At 41.3% G+C, this 25,779-nt stretch overlaps 1 protein-coding gene across 4 annotated transcripts in view; it reads right to left on the bottom strand.

The window, feature by feature from the left end:
- The window catches only part of TMEM248 (transmembrane protein 248), a 153,561-nt gene that overhangs the window by 13,007 nt on the left and 114,775 nt on the right, over positions 1-25,779 (bottom strand). For all 4 annotated transcript variants that reach the window (XM_024134446.3, XM_024134478.3, XM_028500090.2 and 1 more), the window contains one exon: positions 2,525-2,701. In XM_024134446.3, the coding sequence (XP_023990214.2) occupies positions 2,525-2,701 (177 nt within the window). Of the gene's footprint in view, positions 1-2,524; positions 2,702-25,779 lie in introns of those variants that run through there.

Genomic DNA, 25,779 nt, shown 5'->3' with positions numbered 1-25,779 from the left:
GCACGCAGGCTCAGTAGTTGTGGCTCATGGGCTTAGTTGCTCCGCGGCATGTGGGATCTTCCCAGGCCAAGGCTTGAACCCGTGTCCCTTGCATTGGCAGGCAGATTCTTAACCACTGTGCCACCAGGGAAGCCCCAAGTTACATTTTGAATAACTCTAACATTGATTAAAAATGCCATTCGGGGGCTTCCCTGGTGGTGCAGTGGTTGAGAATCCGCCTGCCGATGCAGGGGACACGGGTTCGTGCCCCAGTCCGGGAAGATCCCACATGCCGCGAAGCGGCTGGGCCCGTGAGCCATGGCCGCTGAGCCTGCGCGCCCAGAGCCTGTGCTCCGCAACAGGAGAGGCCACAACAGTGAGAGGCCCGCGTACCGCAAAAAAAAAAAAAAAAAAAAAAAAAGCCATTCAGAGTAATCCCTAACCAGTCAGGTCTACCTTTATAGCCTCAGTTTATCAGTATCTGGCATTTAGTAAGAAGGCAACCAGATATTTCAAATTACATTTTCCCTGACACCTACAAACTCAGCAGACCATTAAAGAACATTAGGGCTGAAAATGAACATCCTAGTCTCACCCCTTCCTATTCCAGACATGAGGAAACTGAGGCCCAGAGCAAATCAGGGACTCTCCAATGCCAGCTCAGTTGAAGGCACTTAGAATTGTTTTCTGATTCACAGCGCCAAACTTTCTCCATACACCTAGGATCCTCATTTGAAAATAAAATCACTAAATTAATCATAATCAAAGTTCTGCAGCATCTTGCAGCTCTGCTTTCCTGCAGAGTTCGAGTCCATTTTGAACAGCTGGCCAAGGCCAATGTCAGGCCCCATTTTGATTAAGGGCTAATTATCCAGGCTACATCTTAACCACTGGCCTTGGCCGCGTGTTCAACATGGACTTGAGCTTTGAGGGAGAGCAATGCCAGGATGCTGAAGAACTTTGGTTGCGACTAGAATGTTCATTTTCAGCCCTAATGTAGGTACAGCCTGTTTCGATAACCTTTAAAGATTCAGGCAGGGTCAGAAAAGGGGGAGAATTAAGCCAGACAGTAGGTCTCTTGGTAAGAAACTCTTTGGAAGGGTTTCACAGGAGAAAGAGCTACAACTTGTTACTTTGTATTAGAGAGTTAATGTGGGAAGGTGGTTCCTCTTGCTAATACCACCACCTATGATCTAGAATGCCACAGAGCACAAGAGGAAGCATAATCCCCATAACACTGAGCAAAGCTCTCCTCTTCATCACAAGGCACACACGATGCAACAATAATGCAATCCCTAGCCCCGCCCCCATGCCCACTCTCACCAATGAACATACCCAAGAAGAAAAAGTGTAAGAGAAGACACTCACAGAATCTAAGATGGGAACTAATTTGTCCTAAAAGACACTTATCCACCAGTAAATTCACCATATCATTGATTCAGCAAAATTTCTAACACATAAAATAAATTTATTAATAGGTATATTGTTATTCACCTCTATTAAACAAGATTATCGACTTTGTATTGTTTTCTGATATGCAGAAACACTTCTTAAATTTATTTTATGATATTTTTGATTTTTGGCTGCATTGGGTCTTCGTTGCTGCATGCAGGCTTTCTCTAGTTGTGGTGAGCCGGGGCTACTCTTTGTTGTGGTGTGTGGACTTCTCACTGCGGTGGCTTCTCTTGTTGCGGAGCACAGGCTCTAAGCATGCGGGCTTCAGTAGTTGTGGCATGCAGGCTCCATAGTTGTGGCTCACGAACTCTAGCGTACAGGCTCAGTAGTTGTGGCACACGGGCTTAGCTGCTCCACGGCATGTGGGATCTTCCCAGACAAGGGCTCGAACCTGTGTCCCCTGCACTGGCAGGCAGAGTCTTAACCACTGTGCCACTAGGGAAGTCCCACACACATCTTTTGAAATCTGTATTATGACTGTTCAAAAACTATTATATGCCTAGACTAACGATTAAAGAGCAATGCCCAAATAATTCATTTAAACTGACCAAAAAATAAAATCTAGAAGGCAAGTTTGTAGATTACTGAAGCTTTCCTTGATAAGAAAAAGACAAATATATTTGGAAATAAGATCCTGCTTTCTAATTTCTTTAGAATTTCTTCTTCTCCAATGAAAAAGCTAACAGTACAGCTGATAAAACTCCATGACAATATATGGCTTTAAAATAACAAATGTTTATAGTTTTTAAAAATTGTAGTTAGCTAATTTAATATGAATAGCAAAGAAGTTAGTTCTTGATCTTCTTGACACAAACATTTTACAAATATACTTTCCAAAATACATGTTTCATTGCTGAAACAGTCTAACTAAAGCTGGTAGCATTATTTAAATCAATAACTATCTGACTAGGTTATTTCCTAACAAAGTGAGTCACACCAAGATGGAAGACCAAAAATTCTGAATAAATATTACTCTTTCTCACTGGGATAAAAGTCACAACCAAAGAAAGGTATGTGGAGAGCCAAAAGGTGTTTTCCCACTCTATAAAGGTCCAGCCAGTCTGAGAGGAGAGCTCAGAATTTACTATACCTCTGCCATTTCTGGTGACTTGATCTCCTTGATTTTGAAGAAATAGCCCAAGGTCAGGAACGCTATTGCCATGGCGCTTACACTGATCATAAAGACCACCAAGGGGGGCCGGCTGCTGATGTACACCTTCAGGTTCTCCAGGGGGTTGATGTTGAACATTATTCTGATCAGCTCCACCTGAAAAGAATGAATCAGAAGACTCACCCACTGACTCGCCAGAAGAAAACCTATGACTCTCACTTCTGTTTCCTTTGACGGTTTGGGGGGATGAGGAGGTCACTCACTATTGAACTTGAGAACTATCTGATCATAAATCCATTCAAAAGACTAGAAGGAAATAAAAGACCACTAAATGCTAATTGTCATTATTTCCAAGTGGTAGGATCCTGAAAGATAGGCATTCTTTCGGCTTGAATTTTCTAATTATTCTTTTTTTTTTTTTTTTTTTTTTTTGTGGTACGCGGGCCTCCGTCTGCCGTGGCCTCTCCCGTTGCGGAGCACAGGCTCCGGACGCGCAGGCTCAGCGGCCATGGCCCACGGGCCCAGCCGCTCCGCGGCATGCGGGATCCTCCCAGACCGGGGCGCGAAACCGGTTCCCCTGCATCAGCAGGCGGACGCGCAACCACTGCGCCACCAGGGAAGCCCTCTAATTATTCTTTAATGCACATTTGCTACTTCCATATTACTTAAAATGTTTAAGTAAGTCAGTAATACGACACAAATACATGCCAACATGTACAAAAATAAACTGAGGATGCTCTCATTTCCTACCACTGAAGAGCTGAATCCTATTTATTCAACATTCTGTCCTGTTCACCACCATACTCATGCCCATCCCAGCACCTGGCAGAGAGCAGGCACTCAACAAATACTGAATTTTATCACTCCCCTGCTTAAAGCCCTCCTAAGGCTTCCACTGGACCTGGCATGAGATTCCTGCGAAGGCCCACAGGGTGTCATGATCCAGAAGCCCCGCCAACCTCCATGACTACATTTCCACCAACATTCCCTCCTCATTCACCGGCCGCTGGCCACACTGGCCTTGCTATTTTTCAGGATCAGCTTGTCAATTTCTGCAAAGAAGTCAGCTGTGACTTTGACAGGGATTACACTGAATCCACAAATCAGTCTGGGGAGTACCACCACTTTAACAATATTATCTTCCAGTCCATGAACCTGGGATGCCTTTTCACTTATTTCCGTTCTCTTTCATTTATTTCAATATTTTGTAGTTATCAAAGCATATGTTTGCACTTCTTTTGTTAAACTTATTCCTAAGTATTCTATTCTTGGAAGTTTGAATATGTCCTATCTGCAGGCTTTTTACCTCTGCTTGGAATGCTTTAGCCCCAAATTTCCACATGCTTGCTCTTCTTAGAATGCAGGTCTATGCTCAGTAGTCAGCTCCTCAGAGAGGCCTTCCCTGACCACCCTCAGCCCCCGGCCTCCCAGGACCCTGCTTGACTTCCTTCACACTGTTCAGTTAAATTTCTACTTGTTTATAGTCTATCATCCCTCATTTGTGAGCTCCAAGAGAGCAGACATTTTGCCAGTCTTGCTCACTGCTATGGCCCTGGCTCCTGGTCCCTAGAACAGTAGCTGGCATGTAATGAGCTGTTATATACATGATCAGACTACAACACTAAAACTATTTTTAAAATCTGTGCCAGCTTTTAAATTTTAGAGAGAAAAAGATGCCTCAACAGCCCCTAAGAACCAATAGCAACCACGTGCAACAAGCCAGGCTGTGTACCTGTTTGTTTTCACAAGAGTCTTTGACTCAGCATTCTGTTTCTGAGATTTATCTCTGTTGATTCAGTCTACTGGGTTTACCTGCTGTATAGGATGCAACTGTATCACAGTTATCACAAGCACAGAAGCCCAGCTGGGTTCTTCCCACTGTTTCACTCACAAAGGGCACCACAGCAGGCACAAGAGTGGTTCTAACACGAGGTCACCAGTAGGCCCGCCTGCAACTTGACTTTGTATTGTCAGACTCTCCGAGGAAGTCATACCAGTTTACATTTCCCCCAGCAAGGAAAAGGCTCGCTCCATTTCCCAACATTCATGCCAACACTTGATATTCTAAGGCAATCTTGTGGATCTGGACCAACGAGATCATGTGAAATTGTATCTCACCCTTATTTAAAATTACATTTCCCTGAAACAGAATATTATTTTTACTTCTTTATCGGCCATTTAGATTCTTCCTAGGTGAAATGCCTGAATCTTTGGCCATTTACCAGTAGGATGTTTGTCTATGTCTTCTTAATGTTTAAAATAATTTTTTGATATTTTAGACACTGAGCCTTTTCCAATTTTTAAAAAATGACATATATAACTACTCCAAGCTTTACAACAAAGGTGAATCATCACAACAAACCAGCTTTACAACATGTGCTAAAGGAACTTCTCTAAGTGGGAAACACAAGAGAAGAAAAGGACCTACAAAAACAAACTCAAAACAATTAAGAAAATGGTAATAGGAACATACATATCGATAATAACCTTGAATGTAAATGGATTAAGTGCCCCAACCAAAAGACACAGATTGGCTGAATGGCTACAAAAATAAGACCCACATATATGCCGTCTACAAGACCTACTTCAGACCTAGGGACACATACAGACTGAAGGTGTGAAGGGATGGGAAAAGATATTCCATGCAAATGCACATCAAAAGAAAGCTGGAGTAGCAATACTCCTATCTGATAAAATAGACTTTAATAAAGACTGTTAAAAGAGATAAGGAGGGACACTACATAATGATCAAGGGGTCGATCCAAGGAGAAGATATAACAATTATAAATATATATGTACGCAACATAGGAGCACCTCAATCCATAAGGCAAATGCTAACAACCAAGAAAGGAGAAATCGACAGTAACACAATAGTAGGGGAGTTTAACACCCCACTTACACCAGTGGCTAGATCATCCAAACAGAAAATAAATAAGGAAACACAAGCTTTAAATGACACAACAGACCAGATAGATTTAACTGATATTTATAGAACATTCCACCCAAAAGTGGCAGAATACACTTTCTTCTCAAGTGCACATGGAACATTCTCCAAAAGCAGTTCTAAGAGGGAAGTTTACAGCAATTCAATCTCACCTCAAGAAACAAGAAAAATCTCAATTACACAATATAACCCTACACTTAAAACAACTAGAGAAAGAAGAACAAAGAAAACCCAAAGTCAGTAGAAGGAAAGAAATCATAAAAATCACAGAAGAAATAACTGAAATAGAAATGAAGAAAACAATAGCAAAGATCAATAAAACTAAAAGCTGGTTCTTTGAGAAGATAAACAAAATTGATAAACCATTAGCCAGACTCCTCAGGAAAAAAAGGGAGACGACGCAAATCAATAAAATTACAAATGAAAAAGGAGGAATCACAACTGACACTGCAGAAATACAAAGGATTATAAGAGACTACTACAAACAACTGTATGTCAATAAAATGGACAACCACAAAGAAATGGACAAATTCTTGGAAAGGTACAACTTTCCAAGACTGAACCAGGAAGAAGTAGAAAATATAAACAGACCTATCACAAGTAATGAAATTGAAACCATAATTAAAAATCTTCCAACAAACAAAAAAGTCCAGGACCAGATGGCTTCACAGACGAATTCTATCAAACATTTAGAGCTAACACCGTTAGAAAAGAGCTAACACCGATCCTTATCAAACTCTTCCAAAAAACTGCAGAGGGCGAAACACTCCCAAATTCATTCTACAAAGTCACCATCAGCCATATACCAAAACCAGAAAAAGATATCACAAAAAAAGAATATTATAGGGACTTCCCTGGTGGCGCAGCGGTTTAGAATCCGCCTGCCAATACAGGGGACACAGGTTCGAGCCCTGGTCTGGGAACATCCCACATGCTGTGGAGCAACTAAGCCCGTGCACCACAACTACTGAGCCTGCGCTCTAGAGCCCATGGGCCACAACTACTGAGCCCCTGTGCTGCAACTACTGAAGCCTATGCTCCTAGAGCCTGTGCTCCGCAACAAGAGAAGCCACCGCAATGAGAAGCCTGTGCACTGCAACAAAGAGTAGCCCCCACTTGCCACAACTAGAGAAAGGCTGCATGCAGCAACGAAGACCCAATGCAGCCAAAAATAAATAAATTAATTTTTTAAAAAAAGAAAATTATAGACCAGTATCACTGATGAACAAAGATGCAAAAATCCTGAACAAAATACTAGCAAACAGAATCCAATAACACATTAAAAGGATCATACACCATGATCAAGTGGGATTTATCCCAGGTATGCAAGGATTCTTCAATACACTCAAATCAATCGATGTGATACACCACATTAACAAATTAAGGAATGAAAAACCATATGATCATCTCAATAGATGCAGAAAAAACTTCTGACAAAATTGAACACCCATTTATTATAAAAACTCTTCAGAAAATGGACATAGAGGGAACCTACCTCAACATAATAAAGGCCATAAACGACAAACCCACAGCAAGCATCATACTCAATGGTAAAAAACTGAAAGCATTTCCACTAAGATCAGGAATAAGACAAGGATGTCCACTCTTGCCACTATTATTCAACATAGTTTTGGAAGTCCTGGCCATGGCAATCAGAGAAGAAAAAGAAAAGGAATCCAAATTGGAAAAGAAGAAGTAAAACTCACTGTTTGTGGATGACATGATACTTTACATAGAAGATCCTAAAGATGCCACCAGAAAACTACTAGAACTAATCAATGAATTCGGTAAGGTTGCAGGATACAAAATTAATGCACAGAAATCTCTGGCATTCCTATACACCAACAACAAAAAATCAGAAAGAGAAATTAAGGAAACAATCCCATTTACCATTACAACAAAAACAATAAAATACCTAGGAATAAACCTGCCTAAGGAGGTGAAAGACTTTATTCAGAAAACTATAAAACACTGATGAAAGAAATCAAAGACGACATAAACAGAAGGAGAGATATACCATGTTCTTGGACTGGAAGAATCAATATTGTGAAAATGACTATACTACCCAAAGCAATCTACAGATTCAAGGCAATCCCTATCAAACTATCAAGGGCATTCTTCACAGAATTAGAACAAAAATTTTTACAATTCGTATGGAAACACAAAAGAGCCCCAATAGCCAAAGCAATCCTGAGAAAGAAAAATGGAGTTGGAGGAATCAGGCTCCCCAACTTCAAACTATACCACAAACCTACAGTAATCAAGAAAGTATGGTACTGGCACCAAAACAGAAATAGAGATCAATGGTACAGGATAGAATGCCCAGAGATAAACCCACGCACATATGGTCACCTAATTTACGACAAAGGAGGCAAGAACATACAATGGAGAAAAGACAGCCTCTTCAATAACTCTTACAGGAAAACACAGGAAAAACACTCTTTGACCTAAACCACAGCAAGATCTTTTTTGACCCACCTCCTAGAGTAACGGAAATAAAAACAAAAATAAACAAATGGGACTTAGAAGCTTTTGCACAGCAAAGGAAACCATAAACAAGACAAAAAGACAACCCTCAGAATGGGAGGAAACATTTGCAAATGAAACAACAAAGGATTAATCTCCAAAATGTACAAACAGCTCATGGAGCGCAACATCAAAAAAACAAACAATCCAGTTAAAAAATGGGCGGAAGACCTAAATGTCTAAATTTCACCAAGGAAGACATACAGATAGCCAAGAGGCACATGAAAAGATGCTCAACATCACTAATTATTAGAGAAATGCAAATCAAAACTACAATGAGGTATCCCCTCACACCAGTTAGAATGGGCATCATAAGAAAATCTACAAACAACAAATGCTGGAGAGGGTGTGGTGAAAAGGGAACCTTCTTGCACTGTTGGTGGGAATGTAAATTGATACAGCCACTATGGAGAACAGTAGAGAGGTTCCTTAAAAAACTAAAAATAGAACTACCATATGACCCAGCAATCCCACTACTGGGCATATACCCTGAGAAAACCATAATTCAAAAAGAGTCATGTACCACAATGTTCCACTGCAGCACTATTTACAATAGCCAGGACATGGAACCAACCTAAATTTCTATCGACAGATGAATGAATAAAGAAGATGTGGCACATATATACAATGGAATACTACTCAGCCATAAAAAGAAATGAGTTATTTGTAGTGAGGTGGATGGACCTAGAGTCTGTCATACAGAGTGAAGTGAGTCAGAAAGAGAAAAACAAATACCATATGCTAACACATATATATGGAATCTAAAAAAAAAAAAAAGCACTGACGAACCCAGTTGCAGGGCAGGAATAAAGACGTATACCTAGAGAATGGACTTGAGGACACGGGGTGGGAGGGGGAAGCTGGGGTGAAGTGAGAGTAGAATCGACATATATACACTACCAAATGTAAAACAGTTAGCTAGCGGGAAGCAGCAGCATAGCACAGCGAGATCAGCTTGGTGCTTTGCTACGACCTAGGGGGGTGGGACAGGGAGGGTGGGAGGGAGGCTCAAGAGGGAGGGGATATGGGGATATATGTATGCATATGGCTGATTCACTGTGGTGTACAACAGAAACTAACACAGTATTGTGAAGCAATTATACTCCAATAAAGATTAAAAAGAAAAACCACTGTAGTATAGCAGAAACTAATGCAACATTGTAAATCAACTGTACTCTAATAAAAATTAAAATAAAATATTGCAAGCAATAACAGTGTTTCTTTCCAACACTTATTTCATTGTTTTTTCTTTTTCTTACTACTTTGACTAGAACCTTCAGTGAAATGATGACTAGAAGTGGCAACAATAGGAATCCCTGCCTCATTCCTGGCTTTAAAGCAAATGCTTCTAATGCTTCACTATTAAATATGGCATATGTTAAAGGTTTCTGAAATTCCTCACCAGATTAAAGTACCCTCTACTTCAAGTTTGCAAAGATAATTTCATTATAAATAAGTGTTACACTTTAATGAATGCTTTATCTGCAACCTCTGAACAATCAATTTTTCTCCTTTGTTAATAGGAACTATGTTAATTGATTTTTTTCATGATGACTCACATTTGCATTCTTTGGATAAACTTAATCATGATCTTTTAAAACTATATTGCTGACTTATGTTTGCTAAATTTCATTCTGAATTTCCACACCTATTCACAAGTGAGATAAAAAAAATTATAAGCCATTATCATTCTCTCTTTGACTGTAATATACTCCTTGACTAGTATGACTAAGTCATTTTAGTATCGTAAGATTAACTGAATGTGTTCACTCATCTATTTTCTAGAACAATGTGTGTAAGATATTTGCTTCTATTTCTGGGAAGCCTGATAGACCCTGACCAAAAAACCATCTGGACTCCTCAAGTTTTTCTCTAGTTTTGTATTTTGGTGGGCTGTCTTAACTATTCATGTTTTAAAAATAAGTCTATGTTTTCTATTTCTAGTAAGTCAATTTTGATAAGATGTATTATTCTAGGAAATTGCCCATTTTATATATTTTTTTAAGATTCCTGGCACAGTATTATCTTGATTTGTTCAATTTTTACTTGTAGTCATGTTCTTTTTCATTACAGATGTTTTTGTGTTTGTTTTCTCCTCTCTCCTTGTAATCAGTTTTACCAGCGCTGTATTGTATTTGTGTTTTCAAAGAGCCAGTATTTGGTTTTATAGAGTATATCTAGATAATTTTTTTTCTTTTTCAGTAATTTCGACATTTAAAAAAAATTATTTTTCTCCATCTGCCTTCTTTGGGTTAACTGTTTGGTTTTTCTAACCTCTTCAGTTGGAATCTTATCTCGGACTTTTTTGTTCTTTTTTAATGGAAGCATTTCAAAATACAAACTTCCCTCAACATACTCCTTCTTTAGCTGCATTACTTTCCCTCACCATTAGCATCAATCTATCCATCAGCAAATCTTGATTTTCTTTCCAAAATGCATCTCAGATCTACCCACTTTGCCCTATCTTCTTGTTAAGATGACAGAGACTGATCACTGTATCAGTCCTCTACATGTCTCTACAGCCCTACGACCTCTATATCCAAGTGCCCACTGAACATCCTTATATATTCTACAACATGTCCAAAACTGAACTAATCTGCATTCCCGCCTAATCTGACTCTTCCTCCTGTATTCCCCATCTCAATCTAGAACTTTGGAAAACATCCTAGACTACTTCTGCCCCATATCCAAGTAACTAGTAAGTGCTAAAGATTCTATTTTTTTAAAATAAATTTATTTATTTATATTTTTTACTTTGTCTGCATTGGGTCTTCGTTGCTGTGCATGGGCTTTCTCTAGTTGCAGCGAGCAGGGGCTACTCTTTGTTGTGGTGCATGGGCTTCTCATTGCGGTGGCTTCTCTTGTGGAGCACGGGCTCTAGGCGGATGGGCTTCAGTAGTTGTGACTCGCAGGCTCTAGAGCACACACAGGCTCAGTAGTTGTGGCACACGGGCTTAGTTGCTCCCAGACCAGGGCTCGAACCTGTGTCCCCTGCATTGGCAGGCGGATTCTTAACCACTGCGCCACCAGGGTAGTCCAAGATTCTGTTTCTTTAACATCGCTTACTTCTGACTCTTCCCTTCCACACTCCTCTGCTACTCCCCTTAGTTGAGGCCCTCAGCATCTTCTTTTGCAACTACTGCTAAGAGTCTCAATTGGATCTTCCTGCTATCAGTCAAATAATCCATCTTGACATGCTGTCAAGAGTGATTTTTCCAAATGCAAATCTAATCACGTTACTGCTTAATTATCTCAGAGCTCCAAATGACCTAGGGATAAAGTCCAAGCTCCTTGTAATGGCAGTCCACCATAAACTAGGTCTTGTCTACTTCTCAATGGTTTGACTAACTGCTTGCAATTCCCAGAACATATTAGACAATATTACAGCTTCAGGCCTTTGAGTCCACTGGTCCTCCTGACCATCACGAACCACATCTTACTACTTCAATTCCCCTCTTTGAAGGCTCAGCTGAAGGGTTACCTACTCTATGAAACTTTTCCCTCCCCCATCAGCCCCTCAGGGAGAAGTGACCACTTTCACTTTTATGCCCCCACTATACTCCAAAAATTTCTCACACAGAATGAAACACCTTACTGCAGTTGCCTGTGTATACATCTATCTTCCCAACCAAGCTGTAAGCCTCTCAAGGGCAGGTACAACATCTTATCGTCTCTATATTATCAACATCTAGACACAAAATAGGTGATTTAAAAATGTAAGTTCATTAAATGAATGAATCAATGAATCCAGACTTAAACTAAAAAATAATCTACAAAGTGATTTCAGCAAGGATTGCAGGATACAAGGCTAATATACAAAAGCCAACTGCTTTCCTATATCCTAGCAAGGAACAAGTTGAATTTGAAATTAAAAACACAATATCATTTATATTAGCACTTCCCCCATAAAATACTTAAGTATAAATCTCACAAATGTGTACAAGATCTATATGAGGAAAACTACAAAACTCTCATGAACAAAATCAAAGAACTAAATAAATGGAGAGATATTTCAGGTTCATGGATACAGCAACTCAATATGTCAAGATGTTAGTTCCTCCCAACTTGACCTACAGGTTCAACACAATCCCAATCAAAATCCCAGCACGTTATTTTGTGGATATCAACAAACTTCTTCTTAAGTTTATACGGAGAGATAAAAGAACCAGAATAGTCAATACTGAAGGAGAAGAACAAAGTGGGAGGAATGACTGTATTTGACATCAAGACTTACTATAAAGCTACAATAATCAAGACAGTGTGGTTTTGATTGGCAAAAGGACAGATACATCAAAGAAACAGAATAGAGAGCCCAGAAATAGACCAACATAAATATAGTTAGGTGATCTTTGACAAAGAAGCAAAAGACAAGTCTTTCAACAAATGGTGCTGGAACAACTGGGCATCCACATGCAAAAAAATAAATCTAGACACAGACCTTACACTCTCAACAAAAAAGAACTCAAAATGGATCACAGACCTGACTGTAAAATGCAAAACTATGAAACTCCTAGAAGGTAACATTGGAGAAAACCTTGAGTTCAGTGATGAATTTTTAGATAAGGACACCAAAGGCACCATCCATGAAAGGAGGAAGTGGTAAGCTGGACTTCATTAAAATTAAGAATTTCTGCTCTACAAAAGACACTGTTAAGAGAATGAGAAAATAAGCACAGACTGGGAGCAAATATTTGCAAAAGACATCTGATAAAGGACTGTTCTCCAAAACATACAAAGAACTATTAAAACTCAACAATAAGAAAATAAACAACACATTTAAAAAATTAGCCAAAGAGCTTAACAGACACTTAAACAAAGAAGATTTTCAGATGGCAAATAAGCATATGAAAAGATGCTCCCAAATCACATGTCATCAGGAAATGCAAATTAAAACAAGATACCATGACACACTTATTAGAAAGGCCAAAACCCAGCACACTGAAAATACCAAATACTGGCAAGGATGTTGAGCAATAGGAACTCTCTATTCATTAAATAGGATTCAAATAACAAATGCTGGCAAGGATGGGAACTTCCCTGGTAGTCCAGTGGTTAAGATTCCGCCTTCCAATTCAGGGGATGCGGGTCTGATCCCTAGACGGGGAAGTTAAGATCCCACATGTCGCAGGGCAACCAAGCCCACACGCTCTAGAGCCGGCACGCCACGACTAGAGAGCCTGCATGCCACAACTACTGAGCCCACGCGCTCTGGAGCCTGTGTGCCACAACTAGAGAGAAGCCCACGCGCCGCAACAAAGAGCCAACACACCACAGTGAAAGATCCCACGTGCTACAACTAAGACCCGATGTAGCCAAATAAATAAATAAGAATTTTAAAAAATGCTGACAAGGATGTGGAAAAAACGGAACCCTAGTACACTGTTGGTGAGAATGTAAATTGGTGTAGTCACTATGGAAAACAGTATGGAAGTTCCTCAAAAACCTAAAAATAGAACTACCAATATGATCCAGCAATTCCACTTCTGGTATATATCTGAAGAAAATGAAAACAATAATTCAAAAAGATACATGCAACCCAATGTTCATATTAGCACTATTTACAATAGCCAGGACATGGAAGCAACATGTGTCCTAAGTGTCCATCAACAGATGAACGAATAAAGAAGATATTCCATATACACAATGGAGTATTACTCAGCCATAAAAAAGAATGAATCTTGCCATTTGCAACAACATGGATGGACCTGGAGGGTATTATGCTTAGTGAAATAAGTCAGACAGAGAAAGACAAATACTGTATGTTATCACTTATATGTGGAACCTGAAAAATGAAGCAAACAAACATAACAAAACAGAAACAGACTCACAGATATACCGAACAAACTAGTGGTTACCAGTGGGGAGAGGGAAGGGGGGGGCGGGGCAAGATAGCCGTAGGGGGTTAAGCAGTACAAACCACTACGTATAAATAAGCTATAAAGATGTAATGTACAGCACAGGGGATACAGACAATATTTTATAAGAACTTTAAATGGAGTATAATCTATAAAGTATTGAATCACTATGTTGTACACCTGAAACTAATATTGTATATCGACTATACTTCAATTAAAAAATAAAATAAAAAAGATTAATAGGCTTCAGAAACAAAAACATCAACAGTAAATTACAGTTCCATTTATTAAGACAACAAAATTTGAATCATATATAAAATAAATAGGAACTATTCACCAAGTGGAACTACAATTATGAAAAATTTAGAAAAGCAAAAAAATCTGAATTAAATTCCCTTCTAGATAAAACTAATGGTCATTAAAACCATGTCACACTAGAATTTAAACATATATATACACATATATATCTCAACATAAATACCCACAAATTAGCAAGCAATGTCAACATAAGCCAATTTAATTAGAGAAAGTTGTAGAGGCGGCCAATTGTATTCACTTAAAAAGTAAAAGCATTTTCGTTTTTTTAGTAAAACTATTAAAAGTCCAAATATTTCATAAACTTAAAATTCCTTTCCACCATTTACAAGTGTTTTCAAATATGAAATTAACAAGGGCTAAACAAATTTCCCCTGCAAAGAATTACAAGAAAATTTCTGTAATCTTCTCAACAGTAAATGTCACTTTTAATTAAAAAATAAGTCAAGCTCTATGAGGAGAAGAAAAGTGGATGGAGAGAAAGCACACTATCCGACCTCCATCCCCTATATTCATTCATCCCAACTCCGATTGGAAACTTTCACCAGGATAAAGATAAAGAAATGACCAGGGCTGTGAAGCTGCCTCTCTGGAAAGTCTAGGGATTTAAGGTACACAGAACATGGCCAAAAGCCGATTTCACAAGTGTGTGAGAGCACACCACTGAAGTCCATCGACTCAGTACCTAGAGCTCTGAGACTAGTTCAATGACAACACCAAACATCAGGTTGCAATTCAAGTAAGCAAAAGGTAATACTAAGATTATCCTAGAGTTAACTCAAGCAACCCACAAGTTAGGAAATCCTAAAAAGGGGAGGGGAGGCTATTACAAACTTTCTAGAGACCAACCTGGCCATACATACCAAGAGCACTAACACTTAGCGCACTCTTACTTCTGTGATTCTGCCTCTAAAAAGTTCACCTGAGAAGACACCCACTGCTGAAAACAAAGACTTAACTACTAAGATAGTTATCTCTGGAGTGTATAAAATAGTAAAAACTGGAAAACTAGATATCTGACAATAGTAAGGAAATGGTTCAAGTATAATATATCACCAGTAGGAAAACTATGTAGCTGTTAAAAAACAGAGGACCTAAAATACACAAAATGAGGCTATTTCAGGTTTTTAATGTATGAGAGATACACAAGCACTCACATGGGAAAAAAAGACATAACGTACCCTCAAATGTAAACAGGGATGGTTATCTCTAGCTGGTGAGATTACATGTCTTTTCTTTTTTTAATGTTTCCATCATGAATATGTATTTCCTCTGCAGTAATTTCTAACAATAAAATTTATAAATAATCTTCCATTGATCCTGCTGGTCTTGTGGCCCAAATAAAACTTCATTAAATTTTAATTCCATTCATTTTCTTCATTAATAAAGGCAATATACAGGGAAACAAAGAGTGATTTCTTAAACCCACCTAGAAAAAAAAAAAAGAAAACAGGACAGTCCTTTAATACGTCCTGGTGCTAAAGAAAGGCAAAGCTTAACTTGCAGTGATTTGTACTTGGATCTGTGAGAAACCAAAAATAAAATGAGAAAGAACACTGACTAGACTCCTCCAGATAATCCAGTGCTGCATGCTCCCGGGGCAGGTGGTGCACACAGCTTCTCCAGACAAGCGTAGGTGCCCCCATTAGGGCAGAGGTTGCGAGGGTGTGGGGGTAACCACGAGCCAAAAGGGTGCCCAGGACAGGGAGGGGTCCTGCAAGGCAGCGGAGAAGAGTTTCAAGAAGGAAGAGGTATCAGCCAAATACTTCTGGGAAGTGACCAAGCGTGAGGAGTACAAAGAAAGGGTCTCTAGGCCCCTCTGTGCTATAAACAGTACTCAGGCGAACCTGTGCTTGCCTAACCACAATTCTCCACCTGGCAAGATCACCGGTGGCCTCCGAAACCTCACTCTGGCAGGGGGCGGAAGTCAGACAGTAAGGAGAGGATAACAGGGAAGGGGAAACAGAGGCAACAGGGGAACATCACTGGTTCAAATGGGAGGCAGGAGGAACAGTGGGGTCACAAGAAGTGAGGAAACAAACATATCTGTAAGCAGAGAAGAAGCCAGTAAAAGAGGAAGGCCTCCCAAGGGACCAGTGAAGGCAGAAATGTATAATTTTGCAACTTGATTATTTTATTAGAAAGGAAGTAAATTAACATTCATTATGCCAGATACATGAGTCCTTTGTGTGTCTCTCTCCCTCTCTCCAGAGGCCACAAACTTTAAAGTGTACCACATGATGACCTAAGTTTAAAACTAGAATCTCTGGACAAGATGGGGATTCCACACTCCCAGATGATATTTCCTAAATAGTTCCTAACTTATTTTAAGATACACTAAACCACTACTTGTGACCCAGATGAAAAAGTTCACTTCACATGAACAACAAAACCACCATTCATCTTATTAAACTGGATTTTCCACCTTAGGCTAAATGAGAAATTCCTTAAAGCTCTCCTATAAAGTCATGCCCTTTTCAAAGTTCTGAAGAGACTAGGAGTCAGAGAAGTGGTAGAAGAACACCACAGGGGGACCGAGAGGGGAGGATGAGAGAGGCAAGCTTGTTCTAATACCCACTGCAGGAAATACACTGGTCTTGTGATAAGAGAGAATAGCAGGAACTCGCCTTGATGTGGGAGAGGCCCATTTTGAATGTAAAAATTAAAGTAGCATTTCTCAAATATCCTGTGATGTTTGAGATATTCAAAGGGCTTTAAGGCTGGGGACTGTAAACCCTGAGCCTAATAAGGAACGTTAATGGATGCGATGCCGGACTATCCAAGACTCAGTAGAGATGAGGACACAGGCTGGTATCAGAGAGACCCTGGGCGATCTCAACACGCAACTATCCAGCACTGAGAAGAAACCACCCTCCCTCCCCCACCACACAGCGAGTGTAGATGGAAAAGACCCTCAAAGAGGCAAACGCAGAGCAACAAAGTCGAAAGAGAACTTCAAGGTCTCCACTAAGGTCTCAATGCTAAAGCCAAAGTCTGGGTTTCGGTCCTTTCTTACCCCCCTGCGGCACTGCACACCGAGGGCCACACCACCCTCCGGCTTCCGGGACCTCACTCTCCTGGCCACCCTTTCACTTGTCTGGCCACCCTTCCTCTCACTCTTCTTCAAAAGTTGGGGCTCCCCGTGGGCTCCGGCTGGGCCTCTGCTCAAGGTGAACACACTCATTCTCGGCTTCCTATCAATTTCACCTACCCCCTCACTCCAGATGGAAACATCTACCTATCCAACACTCCACGCAGATGACCCACAGGCACCTGAACCATCAAGGCCAAAACTCATCCAAAATCCCCAAATCAGCTCCTCCTTATAAAGAAAGACAGAACTTTCTACCCAGGGACCCCTGGCACCCATTCTGGACTCTCTCCTACAACCGAACAGTTACCCGTCACCAGCCCTGTCGCGCCCATCGCTGCAGTGTCTCTCAACAGCAGCTTTTGCTCCAGCCCCACGGCCTCCTTCAGCCAAACTGAACCCCAAATGTGTCCTGCTCCCGTGCTCTCTCATCTCCGTGACGCCGTTTCTGCACCCTCCTACCTCAGGCAGGGCCTGGCACCGGGAAGGTGCTTACCAGTAATGTCTTACATTACCGCCCACTTTTGTGAATGAGGCACAGTAAGAGTTCTGCACATGTTTCATATGGTCCTCACAACATCTGCATTTTACAGATGAGCAAATTCAGGCATAAGGAAGTTACCTAAGCTGCCCAAGGTCCTAAGCGAACCTGGATTCAAATCCAGTCGGCCTCCAGAGCCCGTGCATTAACCACTAAGTGCTCTACTGCCTCCCAGTAAGCGTTATGAGTCTGAATAAAGAGTCGACCCCATCAAATGAGATAAACACTGAAAAGTATCCATACAATTCTGTAATTAAGACATCAATAGTGATGTAAGCAGAAACCTCTCTCATTAGGGGCTAAGGAAAGAGTATCATTTTTAATAGCCACCATTTAAAACGTGCTGTGGGCCAGGCCCCATGCCAAGTGCTTTACATACGTCATATGTTCTAATCCTCACAACGCTGCTAAGTAGATATCACTAGCCTCATTTTACCGAAGAGGAAACTAAGTCAAAAGAGGTTAAGTAATTTATACAAGGTTATACTACAAAAAAGTGGCAGTAAGTAATTAAGACTCTGATTTAATTCATCTGACCCCAAGCTGTGCCATTAATCACAATACCAGGATTGATAAGTAGGTTTTGAGTCCAATGCCAGATAGAAAAAAAAAAAAATTCACATGCCATGGAGAGTGTATTTTAGTCACCGACTTCAATATAAGCACAATTAAAATGGATTTTTCTGAGGTTACATTATTTCCCATTACTTCAGTAAGGCAACTCCCACCTCAGCACCCTCATCAGGGTATAAAGCAAAGACAAGTGGAATCTCCTGCCAATGGTTTCGTGTTTGTTAATCTAATACAACTCACAGTGCAGAGAGACTTTCAAAAATGTGTTTCACTCAACAAGTTTAAATGATCAAAAGAGAAATTATAACATAAAGCATAAAGTTTTAGTTGCTAAACATGCATTTTAGGCAACATCAGTACTCAAAGACAAAAGGAAAAGGAACAACATGGGCTGATAATAATTTCATGGACTTATTTCCATGAAATTTGGACTTATTTCCAAAATTCAGACTTTGGCTGTATTTCTACTCACAACTAATTAATACATCGCTCCATTTTCAAAATCATGATATAAAATCATGGGAACTTCCAACATGCTCCCTCTCTCCTTTTAACAAATAAGTTCATCTTAGTCCCAAAATTCAAAATAATTTATCTCTTTTTTCTTAGTTTTTTAAAATTGCTGACCTACTTAAAAACCAAATTAAAAGTATCCCCATATTAAGATGTAATGATCTGGGGTTTAATTAACAGATACTTAAGAAAACAAATCATGAGTGATGACAAGATTAAACGAACACTAAAAGCTCAATATGAAACTATAACATCCAAACTCAGTGTAAAGACTGGGAGATGTTCTGAAAACAGCATTTTTTTATTTTTTTAAATTTTTTTTTTGCGGTGCGCGGGCCTCTCACTGTTGTGGCCTCTCCCGTTGCGGAGCACAGGCTCCGGACGCGCAGGCCCCAGCGGCCATGGCTCACGGCCCAGCCGCTCCGCGGCACGTGGGATCTTCCCGGACCGGGGCACGAACCCGTGTCCCCTGCATCGGCAGGCGGACTCTCAACCACTGCGCCACCAGGGAAGCCCCTGAAAACAGCATTTTTAAACAAACAGCACAAAAGTCCAAATGACAAATGACAGCCCTTTGCAAACTATCATCACCAAACATTGTTCTATAGTCCCCAAGACTACACTTAGGTATATAATTATACACAGAACGAGCTGTAGACCTCTGGTCAAATTTATTTTCTGTATGGAAAAGATAATTTAAGGATTTCTATGTTTATCAGAACAAATCCTTCACGGAAATTCCATTTGTTAAAAACCCTATCTTTCCTCCATTTCCTTTTTTCATTTTAAGTGGAATGTCGTAGTGAAAAAAAAATTTTTTTTAATTCTAAAGCCCTCTTACAGGGCAATATTATTTGACAAAAACATCCTATAGATCTGCCATGCCTATTAGGACCACCCTTTTTCAGACACTTGTCTATAACAAGGAGGAGATAGAGCAGTGGGTAGAGAGGGAAGAAGAGTCAAAAAGAAGCATGAAAAAGTTAACATGGTGCTGAGCACGTTTAGAGAAAAGCTAGAGTTGAAGCCAGTGAGGTCCTAGGACTAATCATAATGTTCCAGGGCGATTACATGGCGTCCCGCTTTAACAGCTTCAAAGGTTCTTTAACAACTGAGTAACAGAAACAAACAGCATCTCTGTGACGTGAACTAGATGTCATTAAAAACCCTCAGGAGACAGCTAAGAGCCTGCCATTTAACACGTGGCTGCAGCCAGAGTAGCAGAGATGGTACTAGAGCTGTGCTCCTGCACACTAAACGCAGGCACTGCAACAACTTGCAGACACAGCAAATTTACTTTCCTGATTGTTAACACCAGACAGGAATTACAATCAGCCTCTTTTTCATTGTCTTTAAAGTAAGTTAAGCTCTGCTTTGTATCACTGGCTGTTCAAGGGAACAAGCCAAACTCACCAAATGAAAACAATTCTCTAGAACCCAGAAATCCACCAGAAGCCAGATTGGGTAGCATGTGTTTCCTGTCTTAGAAAAGCACTTAACCCTTAACCAGCTGCCTCTGTCAATACTTCCAGGCATCTACTGCCCAGTTCCTAGACTAGGTGCCCTTCCACCAACTGGCCCGAGCTTTTTCACTTCCCAGCTAATTCTGAATGACCCAAATCCTCCGAATCCTTCGAGGTCCACCTCAAAAGTTACTTCCTTTATGAAGCCTTTTCTGATCCTAATCAGAAGAAAATCCTTAATAGCTGGTACCTCCATAGGACACAAGTCCTGCCACATCTTAGAGCCTATTGCTTTCTCTAAGTTCTTTGTGGGCAGAAACTGTATTTGCACTTAGGTGTGTCTCGCTTCCCTGCAGAAGCTGCAGCTACGGCCCCAACAAAGCAGGTGCGCTCAATCAGCATCTGTGCCCTTAGTACCCAGAGGCCAGTGGCAGCCCTGATTCCAGTCCATCTCAATTAGGTCACAGAAGTTCTTCCCGGACCTTTACTAGGAAGTCAACCCACTGCCTCCTTACTCCCAGAGAGTAAACAGGCTTGGAGTCATGAAGTATGACTGCACAACAGGTCCATTTCCTTTCAGAATCCGGAAATGAAATGAGGGAGCAGGAAGGTGCTCACACCAGCAAGCACTGATGGAGCATTCATCTACAGATGGGATACAAATGCTCAGACTCCAAGCTGACCAAAAAGAGGGCTATAGGGACAAACCAACAGTCATCACCAACCCTGGAGTTCTGCCTCCTGCCACCTCCCAGAGCGGGCTCACCTGCGTCACGAAAGCAGCAATTCAGGAGCTTTCCTGCTTTCAAGCAGACCGCAAAGAAGCTCATCATTCAACACTCAGCCAAGGCTGTCATCTGCTAGTTGAGAACTAAACTACAGACGTCGGATTTTTCAACAAAGGCCCCCTCACCAGCTGTCCACCGGTTATGGTGTTTACACAATTCAAAACAGCACAACAGGCGTAGATTTATTCCGGTGGTGCCTATCAAGGGAAGTACAACTACGTGCCGCTAGATTATCTTGACGCCACACAATTTAGTTTATTCAAACATGAGTGAAGATGATAATCCACCCCACCTCTGGAAACTTAGCAAGCTTGACACAAAAAATACCACTATTTCATTTCAAGTGTCGGCACATACGCAAGTCTCTGTCCCATCTTCTTTCTGAGATGTGTATCCTTTGCAAACGTTAGAGTAACGCAAACACAACCCAAACTCAAAAATGGCAAACTACCAACACGTTCCCCGTGCCAAACCCAAATAATCCAGGCCTCTGCTCCAGACGTGGGAAGCCCCACCATCTCGAGGGCGGCCAGGGAACTCCGGCTCCGGGGACGCGAGTGGACAAACCCCGGTGGCGGGCGACCAGGCCGAGGCCACAGCGCAGGCCAGACACGGGCCAACCCCCACCGGCGGCTGGGGCAGGGGCTGCAGCCCGAGACGTGAGGAAGAAACCCGGCCAGCTCGTCCCCTCCCGGCCATGGGTCAGCCGCGGCCAAGCCCCGACCCCGGGCCGCCCGCCCCGGCTCACCCCGCCCCGGTGGGCAGCGGCGCGCCCCGGGCCCGGCCGGGCCAGCTGCTCGCCGGACGCCCGCGGCCGCTCGGAGCTCACTCGCGGCGGCGCGCGGCGGGCCCGGGGCCGCTCGGCACCATCCTCCCCGCCGCGCCGGGGGCAGCGTCCGGCTCCGCGGGGCCGACGCGAAGACCAGAAGCCAGTCGGGCTGGCGCCGCCGCGACACGGGCTGGTGTCCGGGTCCGGCAGTCGTAGTTTCCGGGTAGAAAAAAACACCACCGCCAACGCCGCCTTAACCCCCGACACCTGGCGTCCGACGGCGGCGCGGCCGGGACAAGACTCCTCAGTCGCGGGTGGCTGAGACCACGCCTCCCGGCTGGGTCACGTGAAGGGGCTTGCGCGTGAGTACTTGGGCTGCGTGCGTGCGGGCGTTGAGAACGGGATGTCGTTTTGTGTGTCTGTGAGTGGGGTGTCGTGAGAGTGACTGTGCAGAGTGTGCGTGCGTGGTGCACGTTTGTGGATCTGTGTGTGTCATTGTGCATTATGTACAAGGCCGTGCCTGGTGCACATACGTGGATCTCTGTGTGAATCTGTGCGCGAGTTTAGTGTCGGGTGTGAGTGCAAAATGTGTGCGTGTGTGTCTGTGTTTCTCTGCTCCTGTATTAATCACTGCTGATGAAAGTATCGCTTGGTACAATCAAAATTATGAAATAATTTTGTAAAATGATTTAAAATAATTTTGTAAAATAAATTTGGCATTGTCCGGTAAACTTGAAGATACACATCATCTCTGGAGAATATGTGTGACCCTAGAGAAACACTTGCGCATCTGCACAAGTAAACCAAATAATGTTTATAGCGTCACTATTTGTACACACGAAGAACTGAGGGAAAAAACAAACGCCCATACAGTCAAATGTAAACTTAGACTTAGGTATATTCATAAATAATCAAATACAAAAGAGCTGTGAAAATAATTGAAAACAGCTGACACAAGGGGTCTCAACCTCAGGGAGCAAATCACAAAATGATTCATTGCAGCATAATTCCATTATATAAAATTCCAAAACATGCTAATCTCATGGACATATTGTTTAGAGATGCATACATAATTGGTAGAACTCTGACAAGAACCATGAGAAAAGATGCACAAACTTCATGTTAAGTGTTAAAATGATGGAATTGGGGAGGGGCACACAGGGCACTTCAAAGGTAATGGAAATGTTCCCTATCTTAAAAAGGCTCATGGGTACACAGCTATTTAATGAATTTAAGTTACTGTTTATATTTTACGTGTAACTTAAAATTTTAATTTTGTATCTACTAGGTAGCTAATAAAAACGAAAAACGGGGAGGAGGGATAAATTGGGAGATTGGGATCGACATATACACACTACTATATATAAAATAGATAACTAATAAGAACCTGCTGTATAGCACAGGGAACGCTTCTCAATACTCTGTAATGACGTACATGGGAAAAGAATTTTAAAAAGAGTGGATAAACGTAAATGTAACTGATTCACTTTGCTGTACAGCAGAAACTAACACAACATTGTAAATCAACTATACTCCAATAAAAATTAATTAAAAATTAAAATAATTTAAAAAAAGAAAAACACTGATTCACCATTGAACTAGAAAGTTGTTGAGTGTCCAGAAGATGGCCTGTCATGTGACAAAGGCAGCAGAAGTTGCTAAGTATCCTAAAATAAGTCAAACCGAGGAGATGTCGATGTGGAGTCATGCAAGAGAATGACTGTACCCCAAACAGGCTCAGCGGCCATGGCTCACGGGCCCAGCCGCTCTGCGGCATGTGGGATCTTCCCGAACTGGGGCACGAACCCGTGTCCCCTGCATCGGCAGGCGGACTCTCAACCACTGCGCCACCAGGGAAGCCCCAAAACATATATTTTTGGCAAAGGTATTAATAGCTTTCAGCTGGCTTTCAAAATAAGCTGCTTAACTTGCAGTACAAAGTAATTAAACCAAAGATAAAATTTCTATCCTCAAGATTATACCCTCAACCTTAAAGTTGTCAGAGCAATCCAAATTATGTGGAGGCTTTGACAAGCATGCCAATACAAGTAGTGAACAACTGCAAGTGGCCAAGGGTCATTTAAATCAGTTGGTGAATATGGATTAAACTTAAACTTGGATTGTGAAGGTGAAGAGCAGTGCGGTGGGTCATTGTGTCAGGATAAATATACGCTGTCATAAATTAAAAATAAGTCTTCTCAATTCTGTGCATCAAGTCTGTGCATAGAAATAAAAAGTTTTTGGAATTCCCTGGTGGTCCAATGGTTAGGACTCCACCCTTCCACTGCAGGGAGCACAGGTTCGATCCCTGGTCAGGGAACTAAGATCCTACAAGGCATGTGGAGCAGCCAAAAAAGAAAAAAAAAAAAAAGCTAAAAAAGAAAAGGAATAAAAAATTTTAACTCCACTATTTTCATGCACACTTATGTAATTTTTTTCTGAAAAGCTGTTATTGAATCAATGAATGTCTTACACTCAATGAAATAAATCAGTAAATACTTGTTGAATAAGTGAAAGAACAGTAAACATTTCATAAAAGAAGAAATATGAATTCCAACAGATAGAAAAAGATGTCATTGGTAATAGCGATGAGGGACTCAGTGACGATAAGCAGATAGCTTGCTGGGAAGGAGGGTATTCCACAGCTGAAAGGAGAGCAGGAGGCTCTGGTCGGAGGTGGGAATTGGGGTCTAGTACTGGCTTTGCTGCTCACTGTCTGGATACCCTTGAGCAAGTCACAAACACTCTGAACCTCATGTTCTTCATTCCTAAGGTGGAGATGATAATATCAGCTTATTCAAGTTGGTAAAAATCCTCCAAACGTTCTGTACACTGTAAAGCGCCATCCAAAGATAAGTTATGTGCTGTGAGGGTTAATTGTGGTGGGACCAGAGCTTAGCTGAGCTGTTTTGTGAAAGTTCAGGCAGGGTCCCAATCCCTGGTCGTCATACTGATTATAATAGTGTTGCTTTGTAACCCTTGGGTTCAAGGAGCTTCAGAATTGTTTATGTCAGATTTTCAGCATTATTTATTGATAATAATCAGACTGATGATTTACACCTGGTCTCAGTGAGGCCCCACAAAGGGCTCTGCAATTGAAGAATGTAGCAGGATTATGCCTATGTGACCAGCAAGATTTTTTTTAAAGGATCCACTTTGGGCTCCCTGTTCCAAGGTGTTACACGCACATGTTGATGGTTCGGGATCTAAGAGAGAAAGTGAGTTCTGTCTTGGCCCTTACAAAAAACAGATAATAGGACCTGGCCTTTCCAGACCTCTTGCTATGAAACAGCCTTTGGCTATGATGCATGTCCTTACTTTAATACTGTTGCTATACCATTTTTTTTCTCCCTGTAATAAATTGTAGCATTGTCATTTAGGGTCCTGTGAGTTTTTTGAGCAACCAAACCCTGTTAAACCCTTCTTAATTGCCACCATTCCTGCAGCTGGTGTCAGAAGTAGGATTTACTGAAAACCCCCTGACTCATTCTTTACTCAAAATATGGCTAAGGCATAATTTAAAAAGAAAAAGGATGACTCTGATAAAGCGGATGAAAATGAACAAGCTACCCTTGGTTTGAAGTAGCGCAGACTGAAATGAGATACTTATTAATAATAAAACGTTCTAGTGAAATCTGGAAATGAAAGAATCTGAACTTCAGGAGCTAGAAAGATGGATCAGAAGGGAAATGCAAACCAACGTCAGGGCGGCTAAAAATTCAGTTCCGTGGTTGCTGCTTCGAGCAGTAGCAAAATGTGAGCAAGTTCAGAATCTCCATGGGTTGAGCTATGCCCTCTCTGGCCGGCACTATAATTTTTTTTTTTTTTTTTTTTTTTTTTTTTTTTTTTTTTGGTC

This window comes from Physeter macrocephalus, chromosome 14, assembly GCF_002837175.3.
Source record: "Physeter macrocephalus isolate SW-GA chromosome 14, ASM283717v5, whole genome shotgun sequence".
NCBI lineage: Eukaryota > Metazoa > Chordata > Mammalia > Artiodactyla > Physeteridae > Physeter > Physeter macrocephalus.
Note: the sequence above shows the minus strand (reverse complement) of the source record. Positions and strands in the feature narration are given on the sequence as shown.